General features: G+C 37.2%; 2 protein-coding genes and 1 long non-coding RNA gene across 5 annotated transcripts in view; 1 reads left to right on the top strand and 2 right to left on the bottom strand.

The window, feature by feature from the left end:
• Nucleotides 1-1,240, bottom strand: part of LOC111321417 (uncharacterized) — a 46,656-nt gene extending 45,416 nt beyond the window's left edge. For both annotated transcript variants that reach the window (XM_088734651.1, XM_088734652.1), the window contains exon 1: nucleotides 367-1,240. In XM_088734651.1, the coding sequence (XP_088590777.1) occupies nucleotides 367-846 (480 nt within the window). In that variant the 5' untranslated portion in view covers nucleotides 847-1,240. The remainder of the gene's footprint in view (nucleotides 1-366) is intronic.
• Nucleotides 1,241-1,295: 55 nt separating this feature from the next.
• The window catches only part of LOC111321386 (uncharacterized), a 41,213-nt gene continuing 21,490 nt past the window's right edge, over nucleotides 1,296-21,018 (top strand). Inside the window, exon 1 of one of the 2 annotated variants that reach the window (XM_022924243.2) lies at nucleotides 1,296-1,406. In XM_022924243.2, coding sequence (XP_022779978.1) covers nucleotides 1,401-1,406 — 6 coding nt within the window. In that variant the 5' untranslated portion in view covers nucleotides 1,296-1,400. Of the gene's footprint in view, nucleotides 1,407-9,046; nucleotides 9,196-21,018 lie in introns of those variants that run through there. The other variant, XM_022924242.2, reaches the window with a different exon arrangement.
• On the bottom strand, nucleotides 1,558-20,828 carry LOC148722343 (uncharacterized). The gene is made up of 3 exons (XR_015992116.1): nucleotides 17,252-20,828; nucleotides 3,572-3,636; nucleotides 1,558-3,466 (listed from the first exon to the last, which is right to left on the bottom strand). It is a non-coding gene; the product is annotated as an uncharacterized LOC148722343 (long non-coding RNA).

Raw genomic sequence — 21,018 nt, 5'->3', positions numbered from 1 at the left:
GGTGGGAAGAAAATCTAAATTGTTTCATATTTAATATACACTTTTAAACTAATCAACATACTGCACTCCCTTTATTCAAGATTGATCCTGTGAACTTTGGCTTGTGAATTGGGCCTAATTAACTCTAAACTCTCATGTATGATCTAGATAGAATTTCCCTTACAATGAGCAATGAGAATAAAAAGAAAGATAAAAATTAGGGGATTATTAGTTGATTCGCTACCAAATTCTCCCCAATAACGTGATCAAAATTGTACGGCAAACGGTTAAGAAAATTACTGATGAGGTCATGGGAGTAAAAGGGTTCAACTACACAGTTATACATGTGGTGTATAGTCAGACACATGCAGGTATTTCTCACATTACCTTCTCCCTTGGATTTATCCCTGCATTAGTCTCTTCTTGAAGTCCCCTTCCATACATTACAACATTCAAGTCGACTTTCGATCGGATAGAAACTATTCCAGTAGATCGAGAGATCAAATCTGAACTTCTCAATTCAGCACCAAACGAGTCCACTTCAGGGATAGCCTTTACATGTATATCCGAGTCCGGCGTTGCTCTCAGCTCCGGAGCTAAGTCAATAGAAGGACTTGGAGGAGGGACCTCACCATCTGAATCGTTGTTTTCTACACCTGTCGCTTTTCGCTTGCTTTTCGTGGGACGACCCCGTTTCGTTGGTTGGTGTTTCTTTGCCAAAACAGCTTTGGAACTGCTCTCAAGCAATTTGGACTTGTCATTACGATTCAAGCCTGCAAATTCATTCTTGGATTGATTTGTTAGCTTTTGAAGCTCTTGTTTCATACGAAGCTCTTCCCTCTTGAACGATTTTCCACCAAATGACATCTCTTTTCAATGTATCTTACTGATAGATATGACATGGCCTACTGAATACCTCGAGTCCGTCTTTGATTCCTCCATCTCACACTTTCACATTAAACAAAAAATCACCCTTCTGTAGTTTACAACTACCAATTCAGATTTCCATAACAAGTAACCTCACAATTCGGCTTTAAATAAAGAACAACCATCGTATAGTAATTTATGACGGGAAAGAAAACACAGACGCCATCTTTGTTTAGATCTGTTGCCTTGGACCCAGTCCCTCACGCACCTAAAGGGATCGACAGAGCCACCCCAGGGGAGCGGGATAAGTTGGCGTTGGGGATGTGTTCCTGGATTTCTCGGAAATGTTGATATCGAAAGTAAACCTGTCCTATTTGAGTTCCCCCTTTTCTCAGAAAAAGCTGGAGGGAAGTCAAAGGTCAGCTCATTTCGATTGTGCAGGTATGCAAAGTTGCGTCACTGCCGAAGAATTTAACAAAAGACAAGCCACTAGCAATATTCATCAAGAAGATAAAGTGATAAACGGGTTAGTGGAAAAGGGAAGCTTCCTGCGAATGGCGGTAAGTTAATACAAAATTCGATATCATCAGTAACATATTTCTAGAGAAATTATCTATTCTTTTAGGACTTAATTATGTACGTGTACATCAAATAGTTTTACGTTCTTCGAATTCAATTTCCCCACTATCACAAGCAGTTTTGCGCTACTGGTTGAAAGCCTTACATGATTTATTGTTAACCACATCCATCATTGTTAGTTATCCTGCCAGGATCACTAACTCAATTGATACTACAGAGCAGTACAATATTTTAAATTTATCATTATCATTATTGACAGAGGAAAGCACACCCACAGAAAATTTTCTTAGTAATCTAATTCCAATAGTGTAAATCTAAGATCTGCAACTTCATCAAATCTAAAGCGGTCTCAATAGACAACAGTTTTTCATTAACAATCACTATAACTATATATTTCCTCAAAAGAAATATTTTTATTACTGAAATGTGCAACATTCACAACAGGTTTGTCAAAAAATAAACAACGGTTTAAAGCTACGAAAACTCCAATGACAAATGACTAATATGTGTATTTTAAACTTTTTCCCGTCTCGGCTGCATAACTGGAAAAATTTCAGTTACTATGTATGGTGCTTGACTATGTAAAAACAGGATTGTAAAAACGTTTCAGTTCGATTTTAAATGTGTCACCGTTCAAAACGTAATTCTGAAGAAAGAAGTCCTTGACAAATATTTTTTTCAAGTCTGCATATATGTTAAAAATATGTTTCTCCGCGCTCAGTTTTCTGTGAGCAACGTATGACGTCAAATCGTCATACGACACAAGTTCTTCCAAAACAAAACAGTAGAACTCAAAAAGGGAACTTCAAGGTTTCTAACACCGATTTTATTTGATGTATAATAAACAGAGGTTATGTTTATGAGTCAAATGAATTATTCAAACACGCGCCTTAGGTTTTTCGGTAACTTAGCTTGGAAGTTTGCAAGAGCCATTACTTATTGGACTCCTGACATTTGTCATTTTGTTAAAAAAAAATGAATTTGTTGGTTTTCGTTTTGCTGCCACACCCTAGAAATTTTACTTTCAAGTCCGGATCGAAACCGGCCATAAAAGAAGAAACAAATCCTACATCAAGAATAACATTATTACATATTCACTGTTCAAATAACAATACTTAAGATAGACACGATTTTAGATGGAATGTCTAATGGACAAAATGAATAACCGACAAAATGAATAACCGACATACACTGGAAATTTGCTAATTTTCAAATTTATTTCCTTTAGCCAGAAAAAGACCAACTTCAAAAAATTTTCGACTGAAAATGTGTGACTTGTTTATATACCGCATTTTCGAAACCATTTGACTGTAGAAATCTCCATCCAACTCTCATACAATGCTCTGTAAACTTTTCCCCCTTCTTTAAAACTTCCCCTCCCTTCCCCCTCCCCCCAAAAAACACAAGCCTCAGATACTGATCAATGTATTTAAGGTGATGAGAATTTGGTTCTCTATCAAAGTGGGACCTCGGATATCAACAAAATAAAGGCTGATAGTTTCTAAAGAAACTGTTGGGGGCTGCTTCGCTCCGACGAAGGGCTAACGCTCGAAACGTCAGCTTTTGTAATCGTTACGGTGGCCAATTTACCATTTCAACTTTGTTGATACATCCAAATTATTTCGGATATCAACAGTCTCGTTCCGTATTTTTTAACCTAAGCTATCATTTCAAGGGGAAATAAGAATTCGATCTCTTGCTGAACCGCTCAACGTGGGCCAATGAGTGGCTAGCTCTCCTACACCACAGGTATTCTCATGATAAACAATCACCCCCTCTGCATCCTATGCATGAACGGTTTTGCACGGTCAGGCAGGTCTGTGTTATGGACCCATCAGTCAGTTAATGAGCCAGAGAAAGCCGTAATAGTTAGGCTAAAATACGGCGACGTATCCTTTACGAAGTCAAGGTAAGTTAGTGTAAAACTTTGATAGCCAAGGATCCACTGATTAAGAAATGAGGCTGCGATGATCGAAGCAACCGCTCCCGCCGCGCCTTCAACGGTTTGTTTGTCAAGATGGCTGATATCTCGTTGAGAATTCTGCAAAAAGGATAAAGGAAAAATAAGTTAGAGGTTTAAGTTTCTACGACTAAAGTTGCGAAAGTAAACAAAACAAGTCAACCTAAATGCAATTCATTAACACACTTCACGGACCATTGTTTAAAATATCCGGATTTCTCGCAAACCAAGGCTATTTCAACTTCATCTTTCTAAAACAAAAGAGCAAAGAGAAGCAAAGGATTTAGGCTTTCGTAAATCTCAGGGGAACAGTGATGAATGAGGAGGAAAGTTATCAAGTTAACCGATTCACACCGACTGAAAGAAATCCGTTGACTGCCCGCCAATGTTTAATCTACACTATGTTTGTCAAACGTAATTAGACTAAACGGGTATCACTTTTAGCATTCAAAACTTACACTTACACTTACACTATCACTATAACTACAAGTGACCAAAATATAACCTCAAGAAAGTCCACGAATACTTAAACATAAACCTTGATGCATCGTTGTTAGTAGGCATTTCGAATTTCTGTATAAGCGAGAGCGTTTTGAGAACATTCCGAGCTAAACAGTTATTCAGTATGGCGTTTTCCCAAAGACCATCGCCATTACTGTATTTTTGTAACTAAAATTACGATGAAATGAATTTTGTCAGTGGCAAGATCATCGATGGCTGTTGAACTTGGTTTACTGAAGCAATAACGGTAGGCTAGCGGTGATTGTCAACAAGAAACAACACTGCATGCCCCATACGTGAACTTGAAACTGAGCTGGAGTTGAGATATGGAGATACGGTGATATTATTATTTACCCCCCCTAGGAAGTAACGAGATAAGTATGGTTTGATTGTCGAACAACTTCGTATAGGAATAACTTCCTTGTATTCCGATGTACCGAAGAGGCATTGAAAGTTTGCATCAAGACTGTGATGCCAAGAGAGGATCGGAAGAAAAACGCCTGCAGTCCTGTGGAGGCATTTTTTGTCAAACCTCAGAATGCTTGCTTGGTCGATGGAGTTTCGATCCAGTTGCGGAAATGGCAGCTGGAAGATTCTAATTTCTGCAATCTTTGCCTTTTTGATTGGATGTTTTATATAAGATAAGAATTTTTATGAATGTTGCTCGCCAGAAGGTATGATCTGTGTATAGTCAGGTCTCTTGTTAAAGGAAATCATGGAAGAAACAGGAGAACTATAAAGGCGAACAGTATGCTAAAGTTTTCAACTTCATATTTGTGACTGTTATTTGATTTGCTTATTGCTATCGTTTGGTTTTTTTTTATTTTACCTCACTCTAAATGACAAACAGTATCTCAAGTCTTTTGACTCAAAGGGATAGCCTGCCTAAAGCTGGACCGTTGAGATCCTGAATTTTCCTGATTATTTTGGTCAAACCTCCGATATATCTCTTACTATTGCACTTATACTGATACGCAAGGTTTCCCGTGTCTTTGAGCTTGGCGTGCCCCCTTATCCAGCCAAGGTTACTGAGTACTACAAGTAAATGGCCTGGTGCTCATTTGGGTGGTTGTTTAGGAATTGTATCGATCTTCGCGATGTATCTTCGGTCCAATGAAGTGTTTAAGTTTCGAACTAGTAGCTAACGTTGAGCCCTTATTCTGCTTTAGAAACTGTATCGACAGTCACATGATAACAACAGCATACAAAACATTCTATCTTAAAGAGGAAATTTCGATCTCTCTATAGCTTCTCAAACAGAGGTATATGTTTCGACTATGTATCTGTAGCTGTATTGTAAAGTGCACCTTGACCGTATTTATATATACGATTGCTTGACTTGGATTTGAAAAGAAATCAGAGAACAGCAATTTCAACAAAAGCCATTACCGGTGGCTTATGGCCTGCTTTATTGCCTTTTGCCACCCTTTCAAGGAAAACATTTCATTTGTAAGATTTGAAGGACCTTTGTATGCAGTCGCAGTGCGGTCACTATACATTATCAGCAACCACCTTTGGACAAAGTTATTAATTCACCCTGAATAAAGTAATAAATTCCGGTGACCTTCAATGAGAGTGCTCGTAGAAAATTGGTCGAGCTGCGGAAATGATTCAATTTGATCAGTTCGGATAAGTGCTTAGGAGGCTTGCAGTCGAAAATTTGGTCTTTAAACAACTATATTTAAGGAGAATTTCCTGCACGGCGTGAAAAGTGTCGACTGAAGGCTGTGAGCGGCAAAGAGGAATCGAGAGATTTCTTCATGCTTCAGTTTCGATCCAACAGCAGAAACGATAGGGGAAAGAGGTCCTCTTTCTGTACCAAATTTTGGCTTCAAGAGATGAATTACCAGAGGTTTGTATCATTAGGATTTTTGCCCATACCAAACAAAAAAAATATTCTCTGATACTGAACTGAACCTTCCAAGCAACACAATGAAACAGTTGTTTTATTTTTGAATTTCTTTCATTAAGCCCATTTAATTGCAACTTCCTACAAATAATAATTTAGACAGTATTTAACATTTCAAAACCTTATCTTGACTGAACCGTTCGACGAGATCTATTTCCTTGCCATAAACTCTTGAGTCGCGGCAGAATATTGACTATTCCGATCAGTCGATGAAGAGAAGGTCTGGCGTTATAGGGCTTACAGCGACTAGATTTCTCGTTACCATGTGTCACAAGTGCGCCATAACATCGATGAAAATGTAGCTGCGTGTTTCATTCAAGAAGTGAAAATAAAGGTTGTTTAATGGACGATTTTTGAGCACTGCATCGTCACATCTATAAATTCTTACATTCAAGGCCTTCGAAACAATGGCGAATTACTCCTTTAGAGACCTCACCAAGAGATTAAATTCCTGATCATCCAACTTTAGGGCGAGTAAAGAATTCTGTTCCTAACAAGGAATTGGCTGTCATCATTTGTTTTTAAACAAAGATGCCATGATTTTTTTTTTCACCATGCAGACTTCCAGTTCAACGCCCTCGAAAAATCTTGTGATAGACCGCGAGTATGATCTACCTTTTCCCAGAGAAAAAGAAGCATCCTCATAAGCTAGGAATCTCAGCGCAGTGATAATTGAAAGTCTAGTGTTATGATGTTCCATCTTCATATAATTCTACTTCTTTGCGTAGAAGGAGCTTCAAACGCACCCAGCCTTAAGAACGGAACCTTCGACTGTCATTGACAACATTCAAAGCTAAATTATCAGCAGCTATTGCGTTCCTCGATACGTTTTTTCTTTTTTTGCAGTGAACACGTTTGAATCGAGTGACAACGGCTGGAATATTCAGTAGTACAAAGCCATCGTGATCCATTCACAGTGATGTTCATTTTAATAATCATGAGCAAGAAGACATTAGTTGGGGTTTCTTGTTCTTAGGAAAATAAACAATTATGATAACAAATTAAAATTTATCAATTCTTTGTTAGTCTGAACCTATATATACTACATGGAAACTTAGCTTTTGTTTCTTCGTCCCTTCAGTGAAAAGGTTTTTTCCAAATTATTTTCATCGCAAAAAGTTTAACAAAATCTTTTCATTGCGTTGACGAGAACACAAGCAAAATTCGCAGAGAAGGTATTGTTTGTACCCAGTTTAAAATTATGCATGTGGAAATTTCCTCAGAATAATTCTTTGATTACTGAATCCTTCAACACAATAAGCGAAGAAACAAAAACTTTTAATTTCCCAGACCATGTTTCTTTGTTTCACTCTATAGTAATGCAAAATAAGGGCAAGCTATAGAGCAATATTAGAATCATACTTTACAACATGGACCAATCTGCATAATAATTTCGATGCACTTGTGCCTAAAAAGAAGGCACACATATCACTCAACTTTACACTTGGTGAGGTTTAAACCTGCTTTTTATTGAAAAGATTTCCCACCTCAAACTGAGGGATTATTTGTAATTAATCAGATGGAGGAATTTCTCCAAAACATAGTATTTCGATTTTCTGGGCTGTTCAGTAAACCAGAAAATTATCGCATCTGCAAACAAATACATAGTTAAAATGTGCTGTGGTTATTCCTTGGCGAAGGTTCTTTCAAAGCCAGTCTCTTTTTTCTTCAAAGTCTTACGTTGAAATGCAGAATATTACAACCCTTAATGGTGAGAGGAATTCGATGGCATCTCGGATGAGTTAAAGTCAAGATTAAATTTTTTCGTTGCGATAATTTGTGTTTCTTATATCTTAATGTTTCCGGCTCGTATCGCTTGGTTTTTTTTATATTTTGTTTCACTTTTTTTCATCATTATATTCAGAGACCGTTTCTTCTGGGTTCAGTCCGGGCCCCATATTTCAAATGGACACAGTTGTGCAAAAAAAAAAAGCCATTACCTCGCTTTTTCTGGGACTCTTTCCACTCCACAGTAAAAGTAATTTAAGGTTAATAAAAACTAAACTATTAACGCTGAGGGTGTATTTAAATTTTTAAGATTTATTCTAGAACATCATTGTCAGTCCAATATGGGATCACGTGGTCTTAAGACTTCCTGTGTTCCAGGTTTCTATAGCTGGAGAAATCTAACAAACAAACATTCCTACATTAAGCGGCTGAAACCAAGCAGTTTTATTTTATTTGAGCAAGAAAGTTCGTAAACTGACTTCTTTTGTCGATTTTCAGCCAGTTTCGTCGCAAGAACAATAAGGTGAGGATTTATTTTGGCGCCCTTTTCTCTGCATTAAGGCTTTATATCTGATTCAGCGCTGAAACAGGGTGAAGGGTCACCCCTTTCGTCATCGTGTTATTCTCTTTCAAATTAGCAAACGAATGAAAAAAATACACTGCTTGGTCTAACTTAAGTCTCAAATAGGAAGTTTATAAGTGCACACTATCAAAATTTGACACAGTTAAAGGTGGAAAAACGATGTTTCTGCACCACCAATACAAATGGATCGCCCACGCAGTGCCCATGACTTCGAGCTAAAGAGGTTGGTTAAATAATTTTCTTTAGATGTGAATTTTGAGATCGCATGAAAAGGGAAAAATCGTCGTCTTGTGAGCAAGTCATATTAATTGGCGTGTATAGGTGGGAGGTAAACACACAACTAACAAAGCAGCTACCCACAGAAAAACCGTCGCCTCATCTCTTTTACCGGTTCAAGATGTTGTTTTTCTTCAGACATAAAGTTTACATATCTACCATAACACTGAAGTTCTAATGTGATGACGGAATGTGAGAACACGAGCCCCATTTAAATATATCGCTAACCTAGATATCGCAAAGGCTTCAAGTTGTCGAAAGTGAAAAGAGCAAAATACAGAAGAAAAATAGCAATGCTCGGGAAGGAGTTATTTAGAAAATTTCCGAGGAATTGTTATATTTGCCCCCAAATTTTCGTTTTTATAAATGTTTCAGGGTAGTTTAAAGTTTCTTCTTATTATTTCAGTCCAGTGCCAGTAAAGCCACAATCTTTCCGTTTTCGTTTGCAGTCATGCATTGATTATCAAAGCTTTGAGCCTATTTAGTTAAAAAAAAAAATAGATAAATAAATAAAAAAAAAACCGTCAATAAACTGAAAGTCTGAGGGTCTTATACGAAGGCTAAGAACAATGGTAAATACAGTTTTTTTTTTCTTTACCGCTGGTCTGTCAAAACAGAAAAGCATCTTTTATTACATTAATGACGTGTCTACAATGTACCAAGAGGCTCATGGGAGCGGACTAGCGCTGCAATTGAGCCCAGATAAGGAGCATATAAATTAAGATGCGAATAGTTTATGGAAACAAAGTTTGCACAATAAGGCTTGAACTGTTAATTCTTCCCCTTTGAGGAACTAGAATGATGAAGGCTGAGGTAAGTTCCCGTAAAGGAGCGGATTAGAAGGTGCACAAAGATGTTTGCGATCGAATGTCCTTGGTGCTATAATTGTAGCCTTCGATGTGTTTATACATGGACCTTAACGCATCTTTCTGTCTACGACGTTTTTTTTTATGCGGTCGCTTATTTTGCAACAGTGCGTGAAGGAACTTCGCTCAGTTTTAAGTATTTTTAATAGAGCAAAAATTAAAACCTAGCTGTTGCCGAAGATCCGAATGGACTGAAAGGAAAGCAAATCAACCTCTTGTTTGTTGACGGCACCCCTCCGAATACGCACTTACCTACTAAGACTGCACTTCACTTTTATCACCGAACCTCACTTGCGTATGTCATGGACACAAAAAACCCTTATAATTTGAATATTGCTCAAAAATTAAGAGTTCTATTGTTGTACTCGTTTGAATGGTAAGACACCCAAAGGAGGAAAGGTGGTTAAACGATTCTTGGAAGCGACGTTTGGGACTCGGCTTAAACCAAGCTACGGTCGCCTTTTGTTTACGTGCAAGAAATTGATTTCTTCTTGAGGTAATGGATGATTTATTGGTTGCGGTGAAGCTTATTAAGTGAGATACGTTGAGTTCTCTGAGTTAAATTGCTGCTCCACAGTCCAGTTATTTGAAAACTGTGGTAAGTAGATTGGTTTAGAATTTCTAAATCGAGCCCTCGAAATATTCGCCAATTGCACTGTTGCAACCGAAGAGCTGGTTGTTTAGCTGCAATTTCAGATGCAAATGTTCGAGCAGATCCTGAACGTAGGTTTTAAGTAAGGATCTGTGATGCTGACAGCGAGGAACAATATATATATAGATACAAATCTACTTATTAAGCTCAGTGCCTCAATAGAAAGCACTGTATTTGTCATGTGGATAGACCAATTGATGTTTGGATCCCTGGTTGACCACCATTCATGCACGCTTGGATGCAATACGTACAAGGTCTATTTTAGGTTATTTCTCTAGAACCCAAGCCGAGATCGTATGGTATTTTGGTTCATTTCGACACTTTCGTTTCGTTCTGAAAGATTCTTACGCCTCTGTGATTCAGGAACGGCGATGATCTCAGCCAGGCGCATATGTGATGCAAAAGGACGCTCACCAGAAACAATAAGTAGCACGAAGGAGTATTTCGTAAAGCCCAAACAGTGAGGCAAAATCCTGAGCTACTGTGTGCATTTGACTTACGGAAATCTGAATTTTTTCTGACCTCCATCAGCTTTTTCAGTGTTTCAGCAGTGTAAATCTTCTACTAACTTCATACAGCGAAAGACATAAATATTTTAACATGTTGTTGGGATACTAGTCTGCGACAGTACCAGTGACCTCAAATAAAGACAGGCACGAACATGTACTTTCCAACAGTTGCAGTTTCCCGAAACATTTAGCTACAGACTCGCATAAAGAAATCACATGAAGATCCTTGCTTTTGTTTCAGTAGTTGTTCGTCTCAGTAGCTGTAAGCAATCGAACTTTTGACTGGAGAGAATGTTTAAAATTCATGAATCAAACTGGGAGGTTTTTTACTGTTTTTTCGAATTATTTTCAATCTTAAAGGCTTGCTTCAGTCACGATTTTTAATCAAAATGCTCTATTCAATCACGATTAGAGGTTGCTCAGATCAGCAAATCAGAAAAGAAAACTGAAAGCGGTTTAACTTTCCCAACATAACAGGTTTGGAGTGCTTTGAAGTTCATGTTTATTTGCAAGAGTAATTTCAATGATCATGTAAAATTTCTGCAAGGTTCATCCTATTGTTGTAAAAGTATTGTGCCAATTGAATTAGCACCAAAGGCTTACCTGTAACCAGTTCGAGTATTTGTGTCTCGACCGATCTTGAACATTTGTTTTGTGAACGAGGAAATCTGCATAAGAGCAAGTAGCCATTTCCCATGAGCTAGAACACTGGTCAGTGTACAAGAGGTCTTGCAAAGTGTGCAATAAGTTTTACAGCTTTACCATAGTTTCACTTAAACTTCCACACTACCTCCATTCTTCTACGTTACAAAGACACTAGCAGGTTTTTAGAAACTTCAGTGATATTCCATTAATCAACCAGAGATCTTGTTATTGTGAAAGGTAAATGTGGCGGAAACTAGGTACACTAAGCTACTTCACTGACGCAGCTTCTACATTACTTTCTAAGAATGTATACTTAAATCTCTAATTTTTCTTTCGTTCGGCTTAAACTGTCGAAGTGTTTATTGCGAGGCTTACAGAAAACGGTAATTTATCAAGGCGTCCATAGAGATATGGCTTTAAGAGAGCCTTCTGCCTCTTCATGAGAGAGAGAGTACTTTGCTATTCACTTCGCCACCTGGTCCATCCGTTTGGAAATTAACACACGTCTTTTGGTTAGAAAGTAAATTAGGTTTAACGTGTCTCCCTTTATAGAAATAACACAATAAGGTTGTGACATTTTCTGTTTAGATAGACTTGAATGGGTTTTACAAATTATTGCAGGAGTCTATGTGCGTTAAAAGACCCACCATGACCAGTAACAGGGACTCATTATAATATTTTTGCAGATATGCTGGTACAAATCTACGTTTATCGCAATTAACAGTTAGGATGTTCAGCTAGGTATAAAGATTCTATAGATATTTTTGCTTTTATCGTTGAGACGACTAAGGTAAACACACCCTGATTGAGTTGCCACTCCATTCTTTGCAGTAGTATTGTTGTGACTGCTAAGGGGACTCAAAATCTAACTCTAAGCTGGGATATATGTCCTTCTTTATTAATCAACCAGTTTCGATAACTCCTCTTAGGGTTGGTTTTAAAAAATAAGGATTATGATAAAAAGCAAACAAACACAAGGCAAGTTCTGATTTCATAAAGTAAAGAGAAGCTCCTATATTTCCGTTATTTCCTTCACTTGTGGTGACACGGAGATACTCACTCGAAATTGTTTAGTTTACTAGATTAAGTTTAACTCATGGTTGTTAAAGAAAAAGCAAGAATACGAAGTCGTATTCCATAGCAGTTTGTTCTTAAATATTCAGAGATGTTGCTCAAGGGAAACCTATTTTCAAAGAGATGCATCCGAAATTACTGACAAGGCATTTGCCTGATGTACGCGCGTGTAAGGGACTCATGAAAAAGTCAAAGAGACTCTAATGTATAATTATAACTTTTCAGGCGATGAGCGAACAGAAGAATCCTTCTCTTATCTGCTAGAATAAGGCAGGCGAATGCTGTGTATAAAAACACGTCACTTTGAACTCCTAAATGATCAAACGAAGAATAACTTCCTCTAGTTTGACAGCAGTTCTTGTCACAGTGGTGGATCGAAAGTTTGGAAATTTGTTTGCGAAAGGGTCAATCAAAACACGGGGCTTGGTACAGCTTGAAGAAAGATGTGCTAATGGTTGAATCATTTCATTTTTCAACTGAGACTGTCCATATTGTCCCGGGAAATAAAATAATCTCAGGAAATATTTTGCTCAGATCAATCTAAGCAAGAACTGTCCTTCCTTTGCAAAACTCTCTTCGGGTGAATAATGTACTTTACTCGTGTGATCTTTAACGTTTGGACGACAGTTGTAGTAAGAACTGAATCTTTGTTTCTGATGTTGGTCCTTATCCATCAGTACAGCTCTTGTACTTATGAATAGAACTATCTCTTTTAGTATAGAAAGGTTTAAAGCACTGAAACCTTTAATGTGTCAGCCAAAACTGCATGTCATTAGTATCTTCAATTAAATCCAAGAGCTTCACTCAGACTCAAGGAGAGGTAACAACATTTTTGGCAAACTCTTTGGTCAATTTTGAAAGGAAAGTTCCTTAATTGACCTTACTAGATAAATCGAATTTGTTCCGAGTTGTTCTACTGGTGTATTACACATCTCCATGCTTTCAAAGGATTTGAAGATAAAGAAGTCTCTCAGCAGTTCATCCTATATCGCTCCGACGAAGGGCTAACGCTCGAAACGTCAGCTTTTGCAATCGTTGCGGTGGCCAATTTACCACTTCAACTTTGTTGATATATCCAAATTATTTCATCCTAAATCTAGGCTTACAGCCTGCAACTTCGAGCAAGACACATTGCTCACCGAATCTTCGAATGTGCTGCTTAGAGCTGTGAATATGCCATAAAAGAGATGGTCAAGCCGAAAGACTTTTACCCAGATCAATCAGGGCACAAAGTTCCCTTCATTCACCATACCCTTTCCCCCCAGACCCTTTGAAAAACCATTTCGTGCACATTCTTCGCATATCAGTGGATTACCTAAACGATCCCAAAAATTGGCATCTATGTCTCAGATTGTGTCGCTTTCCACTGGTGATTTTTTCTTCCTTTTTCAAGTGAAGCTATGTCTTGCATTTTCTTGTCTTACGAAGAGCAGAAATCACTTGCTTCTACAGCTTAAAGGTTGCAAAATTCAGACCTGATAGAAATAGCTTACCTCCAATTTACACTGAAGCATTAGTATATTAAAGATGCTGTCAAGCAATCTTTTTCACTGGCAAACCAATACAATCATATTTGATTCAAGGGTAGATGTAACCTTCCTGTTCTGCTAGACACATGCAATATAAGAAACGTCACAAGGAAATGAAGAAATTGGAATTACAAGGACATAAGAAAAGGACAGTTCATTGAAGTATTTTAAGATGGGAGATGATAGTCAGCAATATTTTTTACTTGTTGGACCTCAACTGCACTGGTTGCTTCAAAAGTATACGAAAAGTTTCTTGTCTTCTTCTCTCAATGCATTGAATCATACCTTGTGACGAGTTTCTGATTACCTTACTAAGTTCAGGTACAAATGTGATGGATCTAACGAGCTCTTCTTTGCTTCAGTCATAGTAAGTTAAATGGAAACTGCAGGATCCGAACGAATCAACACTTCATTCTCTAGTGATGTTAAAATCAAGCAGTGCTTTGCAGTCTGAGATACTGAAAACTTAAAGGCTTGTTGTGCAAAGAATAGTCATGTTAAGTCCTTTTGGAATCGAATGTAAAACCTTACTGAACATTAACACTTAGCGATCATTTCAAATAAACAAGGACATTTATTTTAAAAGCTGGACATCTACCTCAGAAACCACCCTACAAATTCCAAAATATTTCCGCCGAAGAAATTCTAATTTTTTCATAACTCTTAAAGAGGAAGCATTTGAATACCTAACATCTCAGTTATAGAATCTAGGATCAATGGCTGCCAAATGTTGTTCATTCTTTTACAACCAATCTTTCTCATGTACAAAAAGGAAATTACTAAATAAGCTTATTTTGAATGGGGACATTTCCAATTCTCAAATGAAGTCAAGCTTTCCAAAACTCCTTTGCCTAGGCATGCAGAGAAAACATCTAAAAGAAATCAAACTCCGTTGAAGCGTAGTTGTTTGCAAAATTACTTGCAGTATAGCGGACTAATATTTTTCGTAACCAAACTCTATTCAACGGATGGAGAAAGTCTTAAATACTTTGAAACGTATCTTTGAGTGTTTCAGAATGGAAGCCCAAGAGTTTCCATTAAGTCGAAAAAGTATTACTCGTTAATTTCTGACGTAGTTGAGCTTTGCAAATAAAGTTTTGATCAGTACTCCACGTACTAACTTACCAAAGTACCTCGCCGAATGTTGGAACCTGAATGTTTTACTCAATATTGCTTGGGTTCAGTTTTCGAAATTTCTCTTCGTTCCCTTACGAGTAGAGGTCTGTTGCCAATATGCTTAAACCCAACACGTTCGCGAGTGCCACACAGAATCTGCAGGTATTCCAAACTAGTCTTCCCAATCTTTCATCAGGTTTAGTAGAACCTGGCATTAAATGCTGTGTTTATTCAAGGTTATGCCTTAAACAATAATCTTGAGCGCTAATGTTATCGTCAGTATGCTATGCGACATCAACTAACATTCTGCCATCAAATTACCTACTGCCTGTTTATGCAGAGTCTAGTCATTTAGCAGAGTCTAGTCATTTAGCGGTAAGTAAACTACTAAAACCCTCGAAATGTTTTCTCGTCTCTGAGTGAAAATTGCTTTCATTTTCAAGGCAAAATTGCGTTTAGATCAAGGGAAATTTGGTTTTGTTCTCAACGAGAATGATGAATTGGAAACCTTTAGTTAGTCAATGACTAGTGTGGTCAGGTATGAAATTCTTCAAAGTTTTAATTCATTATGCTTCATACTGCTAGAATTATCACAGAAAGCCATGGAGGCTGGCCTGGCTCCAAGTGAAATCGCCTCTATTTTTTAAATAACCTATATTTCAATAATTTTCAGATTTCGATTAGGGCGACGTGTAATTTTTCCCTCGTGAAGCAACTCAACCAGAACAGAGTATCTTCGAACATGAGCATTATAATTGAGCCACATCAGATTTATTTCTTGCTAGATCAGCCTTAAGAACGGGTCTTACCTAAGAAATAGTTGTTTTGAACAGCATGAAACTAATCTCAGCGAGTTAATCAATCTTTCTTTTGATTGCCGGAATTGCCACTTCGCTGATCTCATTTTTGTAATGACCTTCCTACTGTAAATAGTTCCATCGGAAATGGCCTGACGCCGGTCTCTATTATTAGACTCCGAATTCCAAAAAAAAAATCCAAAATATAATTCTGCGAACGGAAACACTGGGCAGTAAGGTAATCAGGAGTCTGAGAAAAAAAATTATGTTTAATTATGTCAATGTACAGAATCAATTCGTCCTCTTCGTGCAGAAATTTTTATGTAAAAGATAAGTATTGAATGTGAAAGCGATCTTCGTAGTAATGCACTAGTTAAGCAGAAGTGAAAATTTCACATTTATGATATTCATATATTCACAGTGAAGGATAAGTATCTACAAAGTAATCACAGAAGAATCTGAAAAAGTGTAGAAAAAATTGGAAAAAAATGCACCAAAATACTTATTCACCAGGTTGTGATAGCAATGAAAAAAAAGTACATTTCACTCCCTTTCGAGGGGGCTGAGGCAGGAGTGAGCAAGTGTCCACAGAATCCATAACAAACTCTTGTTTTAATGAAACGTATATTTCTCCCATAATGACGTTAAAATTCGAAGGAGAATCAAACTGAAACAAAGTAAGGTTAAGATTGTCACTCGTAAGACTTAAGAAACGCGAATCTAATCTTCTTATTTGAAATTGTCAAAGAAATGGTCTTGAAATTTCAATAGACGAGCCTCTGAGTCAGTTTGCATTTTTACGATTACTGTTATCACTATCATAATTTTTATTACCACAACAGGTTGCAAGCCGGGTTGTTGTTGTGATGTCGTGGCTCGAAATGTGCTCCTATTACAGCTATGCATTCCGCATTTTTTAAATAGAAATTCGAATTTATGTCACAGTGTTTGAAATATAACAATTTATGAGATTTGTGCTATGTTTAAGACCGTATATCGATTCGACGGGGACTCCGAAATCAGATCATTTCGAACAGACAGAAAACCACAGAAGAGGAATACTGAATCAGAATGACAAAACTGGATCCAAAGGTGGAGACTGACAAAACAAGTACAAAATGAAAATTTAAGAAAATATGATAAAATAAATAGTTAAGCATACACCATCAATAAATGGCCATTGACTGCCTGCGTCGTTTCCATAAACACAAAGATCAAATAAATGAATAAATGACTTAACCGAGTAGTAGTTGTAACAGGGCAATATTATTTACTAACGAAAACTTGTCTGTGATAATGTTGACTTAGAGGTGTGGTAACTGAATATTTTGAATTTTGCAGATATCAATACTGAAATTAATGCCATGAATAACGAGTAATCCTATTCCTAATAAAAAGGAAGTGCCATAATTTAAATATTCAAATTAATCTTACGTTGAGGAGGAATATGCGTGTGAAAAGTATTCTTAAAGCAGCATGAGATCAAGATGAAACGTTTTATAATGAGACTGGAGGATTATTATTGAGACCCTCAGGAATTAAAGCAACTTGCTTCGCATCGCATAGTTCAGAACAACTTTCAAAACATTTCCTTAGCTAAAACTCATTACTGAAAGGTACCTGAAACGAAAATTCTCAGTGAAGCATTTCATTTTAAGATAAAATAAACAAAACTGCATACCTGTGTGGGTAACATGTTCAGAATTACAAATTTTCCAGATAACCTCCATACGTCCTTCGGTGAGAACAAAGGCGTTTTTGTTTTTCGTTTCTCTTTCTAAAACAACATATTTAGCTTATAAATTTTTGTTTATAAATTCAACTCACGGTTGACTCGAGACAAGGTTGACTCGAACTACCGGCTTCATTGCGAATAAGATATTTTAGTTTTCATACGGAGTGACTGTCACTCGACCTCTGACATCATGTCGAGACCGGCTAGACATGAATTAAGTTACATATCACGTCTTCTCCGATATCAGCTTCGTTTCCTGGATCCCGTCTTTCCGAGAAATGCGAATCAGCCATTGGCCTTTTCTGATAATCCCAGATCCTGTAGTTCCAAGAAATGCGAATCAGCGATTGAGGAAGAGCCACGATATGTACAAGTTGCTCAGATACGTGATGACACAGAATAATGTTTTGTCCGCCAAATATTTGCCCGCGAGCGTTTTCAAATTAAGTGAAGCATGCAAGCACTGCGTTTAAGACATAATCAAGGTTGTTGCAGTATTTATGCGAAAAATTTTACAATTACAGGAATTGCACACAAAATTTACACACCTTAGAAGCATTGCACTCAATTTCTCAGCCAGATTAAATTTGCCTCGACCTCCAACATTTTAAACGTAAGCCTTGTAGCTTCACAGAAATATGTTGATGTTTTTAATAGTTTTGCGTGGGTAGTGAAACCAAAAAGAGTTAGCCTCAAGCCAAGAGGGAACTTTTAGTGGGGTGGCCCACAAAATCTAAAGTACACACGAATGGCAAACAGGAAAAAAATTTCAAATTTGGTGGAGATAAATTTTCAATTCACAATATACGTGATGCAACTCTAGATCTGTAGGTGTGGTTTGCTTTGGTATGTTGTCTATGGGTTAAAAACTGCCAAGAATCTACAGCTTACACTTATCCGGGCTATTACAACAATTGGAATCTCAACATGTAACAGTTCTTCCCTTTCGGATATTCACGTACGGTAAACGTTTTCTCGATCTATATCTGCAGTGGAGTAGCCTGAGGAAATCAGCGATCCTAATTTCACCATATCATCTTCGTTTTAAATTTTAAAAAGAGAAATTAAAAACTTGAATACATTTTTATATTTTGTATTTAAGCAGCTACTATCAATCCTTTGTGTGATAGAGGGTGGAAATGTTTTCTTTACTGTTTTAACTTAAATTTAGTTGAAACCAACGCCTACCTCAGCATCAGTGCACGTTGCGTTTATTGTCCTCTTTGCAATTTTCATTTCTTCTCACCTTAGATACGACACGGCTGCGGAATAGATTAACACTAAAAAGTAGGTAGCAATTTCAATCAGTGTATAGTCAAATGAGGTGTGAGATAAAGCAATGAAATGATTCTACACTTTCGCATGAGGTCAAAAACGTTTCAGTCATTTTATCTTCTGTAAAAGGGCTTCAAGTTGCTTTTTCTGAAATTTTAATTTTATCCACCCCATCTAGGAAATGACTACGAAAGAGCTAAACTTAAAAGAGCTATTGGTTTAAAACAGTTTAGAATTAAATGCGGAGCAAGAAAATGCATTGATTTCCGAGGCTTGCATTTCCGTCTGGACTGTAACGTTTCATGTCAACATCTTCCCAGCTACGAAAAAGGCTACTCGGTAGTGTTCTGGAAATCTTTACACAACAATTCCTCAGAGGAGAGTTGACTCAGCCATGTATCATAGACATTATGAGCTCAGTTGTTAATTGTCTGCGTAAATTATGTTAAGCTCCAGATCTGTGCTTTTTACCCACCTTTACAACTGGTATACACAAAAATTCGACTGTAAGGGATCCTCGCCAAACGTCGACCATTACGAAACTTCAAGTTGACTTTTCTTATTCGCTTGTAATCTCACTCCGTTATTAAAATCTGGTGTGTTTTTACAGGGCAGCACCTTTCATCATGAGTTAGCCCATAGGGCTTTCTACAGTTGCGTCTTTCGGGAAACAGTATGGCTTTTAAACTGGGTAATTGAGCATGAAGTAGGTTCTTGTTTGCTCTCATAATAAAACTCCGTCTTTCACAACTGTTTTGGTAAATTTACTTCTATTGATTTCACCCTCGATTTATTGGGATCTGTTCTGCAAACTGCTCATATGTATCTACCTGTATTTTAAGAACAGTAAAACACGACTTTGAAACTGACTCGTTTATAGTTCCTTAAGTACAGAACGAGTTAGTGGTGAGTTAAAAATTTTTCAATGGTTGAAAACCCTCTCTTTACTGCAGAATTATTTTACCTGCATATTTCGAAATGGGCACTATAATGAATAACCTTTAAAACTTAAGTCACAAATATCTCTAGGATTTAGTTTGAGTCCGGAAAACTAGGTCTGCCTTTTTTTGTAAAGCATTGCAAACCTTTTACAAGCTATGCAAATATCTCGACTTATGATATCAGTTTCGAAGCTGGGAAATATCAAATTTTCAATCATATTGAAAAAGCTTCTTTGATTTCCATCACTTTCGAGCCTGAAATACATTTAGGCTAAATTTTTTGGAAGATAAAAAATCTTCCTAAAAATTGGCCTTACACGGTGCTAAAAAATTCAATTTTTAACATTCCCAATGATAACATCAAGTTTGATTTTTCTATACTTTTTGGGACATGAAATTAATTCAGCTTAATTTTTATTAGGGATACTTTTTTTGAGGTGGAACAAGTTTTATTTTTTTATTAGTCTACGTGATGTTTTTACGCATCCGGGCAGCAAACCCGAGTGTGACTAAAATAATCTATACCACTGGTCACGTACGGAAACCAAGCGACAATCTATTTTCTCTTACTATTGTTCCACATCAGATATCCCGAATTTATGCTTAACGTGATCCACCGTTCGTTTGGCAGGTGCGTCATGTACGTGCCACGAACGAAACACAAACAGGATGCTTTAGTCGCTGCCAAATGTGAAAGTCATGTTTCACGGGCAATATTATCTCTAAAAAAAACGCGAGTGAAAAATAGCGGCGCTTTCATCCAAAACAGAGAACACTGTTGTTTTTTAAGTATATCTATCTTGAGAAACGGATATTTTTTTGCTGCTCCTGCAAAAATTTAAGAGAGAATGAAATTGCGCCTCGTTTGTTGTTGATGTGAAACCATAGGAACCTTGCAAGGATTACGTGACTGAATGCTCCTCAAAGTAATTATACATCGTTAAATAATTTGTAATGTTGTTTATTTCTGGATACAATGCGGTAGAAAAAAGATGTGAAAGTAGAATATATTATTAACTTAGGGTGAAATAAATAATTTGTCTAATGGAGTGGTATCACGACTGAAAATTGTCGATGTAAATGTGCTGAAATTTAAACACATTTTCTTGGGATTATGGTAATGTAAGGAAAATCCAGCAACTATTTTGCATGCAGTTTGCTGAATGTCTGAAAGAAATACTTGGAGTCACAAAGATTATTAAAAATAAACTACCGGTGCTGCTTATATGGGGTGAATAGGTCAAAACTGATTAACAGACAACACAAACGAGCACTCACATCGCACAAACCGGATGTTGCCGTCAATCACACTGTTGAGTACCGCCCGCCAATCCGTTCCAGATGCACCTAGCAGAGCCAATCAAATTTGTATGTACTCGAAAGGACGGCTTATCTACCAATGAGAAACCTGTCTGGGAAAACCCTTTTTTGGTCACGTCTTGAACGCGCTAAAACGAGCGAGCGACAGCAAAATTGGTTCAATTTGTGATGATAAAC

Source organism: Stylophora pistillata, chromosome 10 (assembly GCF_964205215.1).
Source record: "Stylophora pistillata chromosome 10, jaStyPist1.2, whole genome shotgun sequence".
In the NCBI taxonomy this organism is placed as follows: Eukaryota; Metazoa; Cnidaria; class Anthozoa; order Scleractinia; family Pocilloporidae; genus Stylophora; species Stylophora pistillata.
The sequence above is the reverse complement of the archived record's forward strand: the minus strand, read 5'-3'. Positions and strand labels throughout refer to the sequence as shown.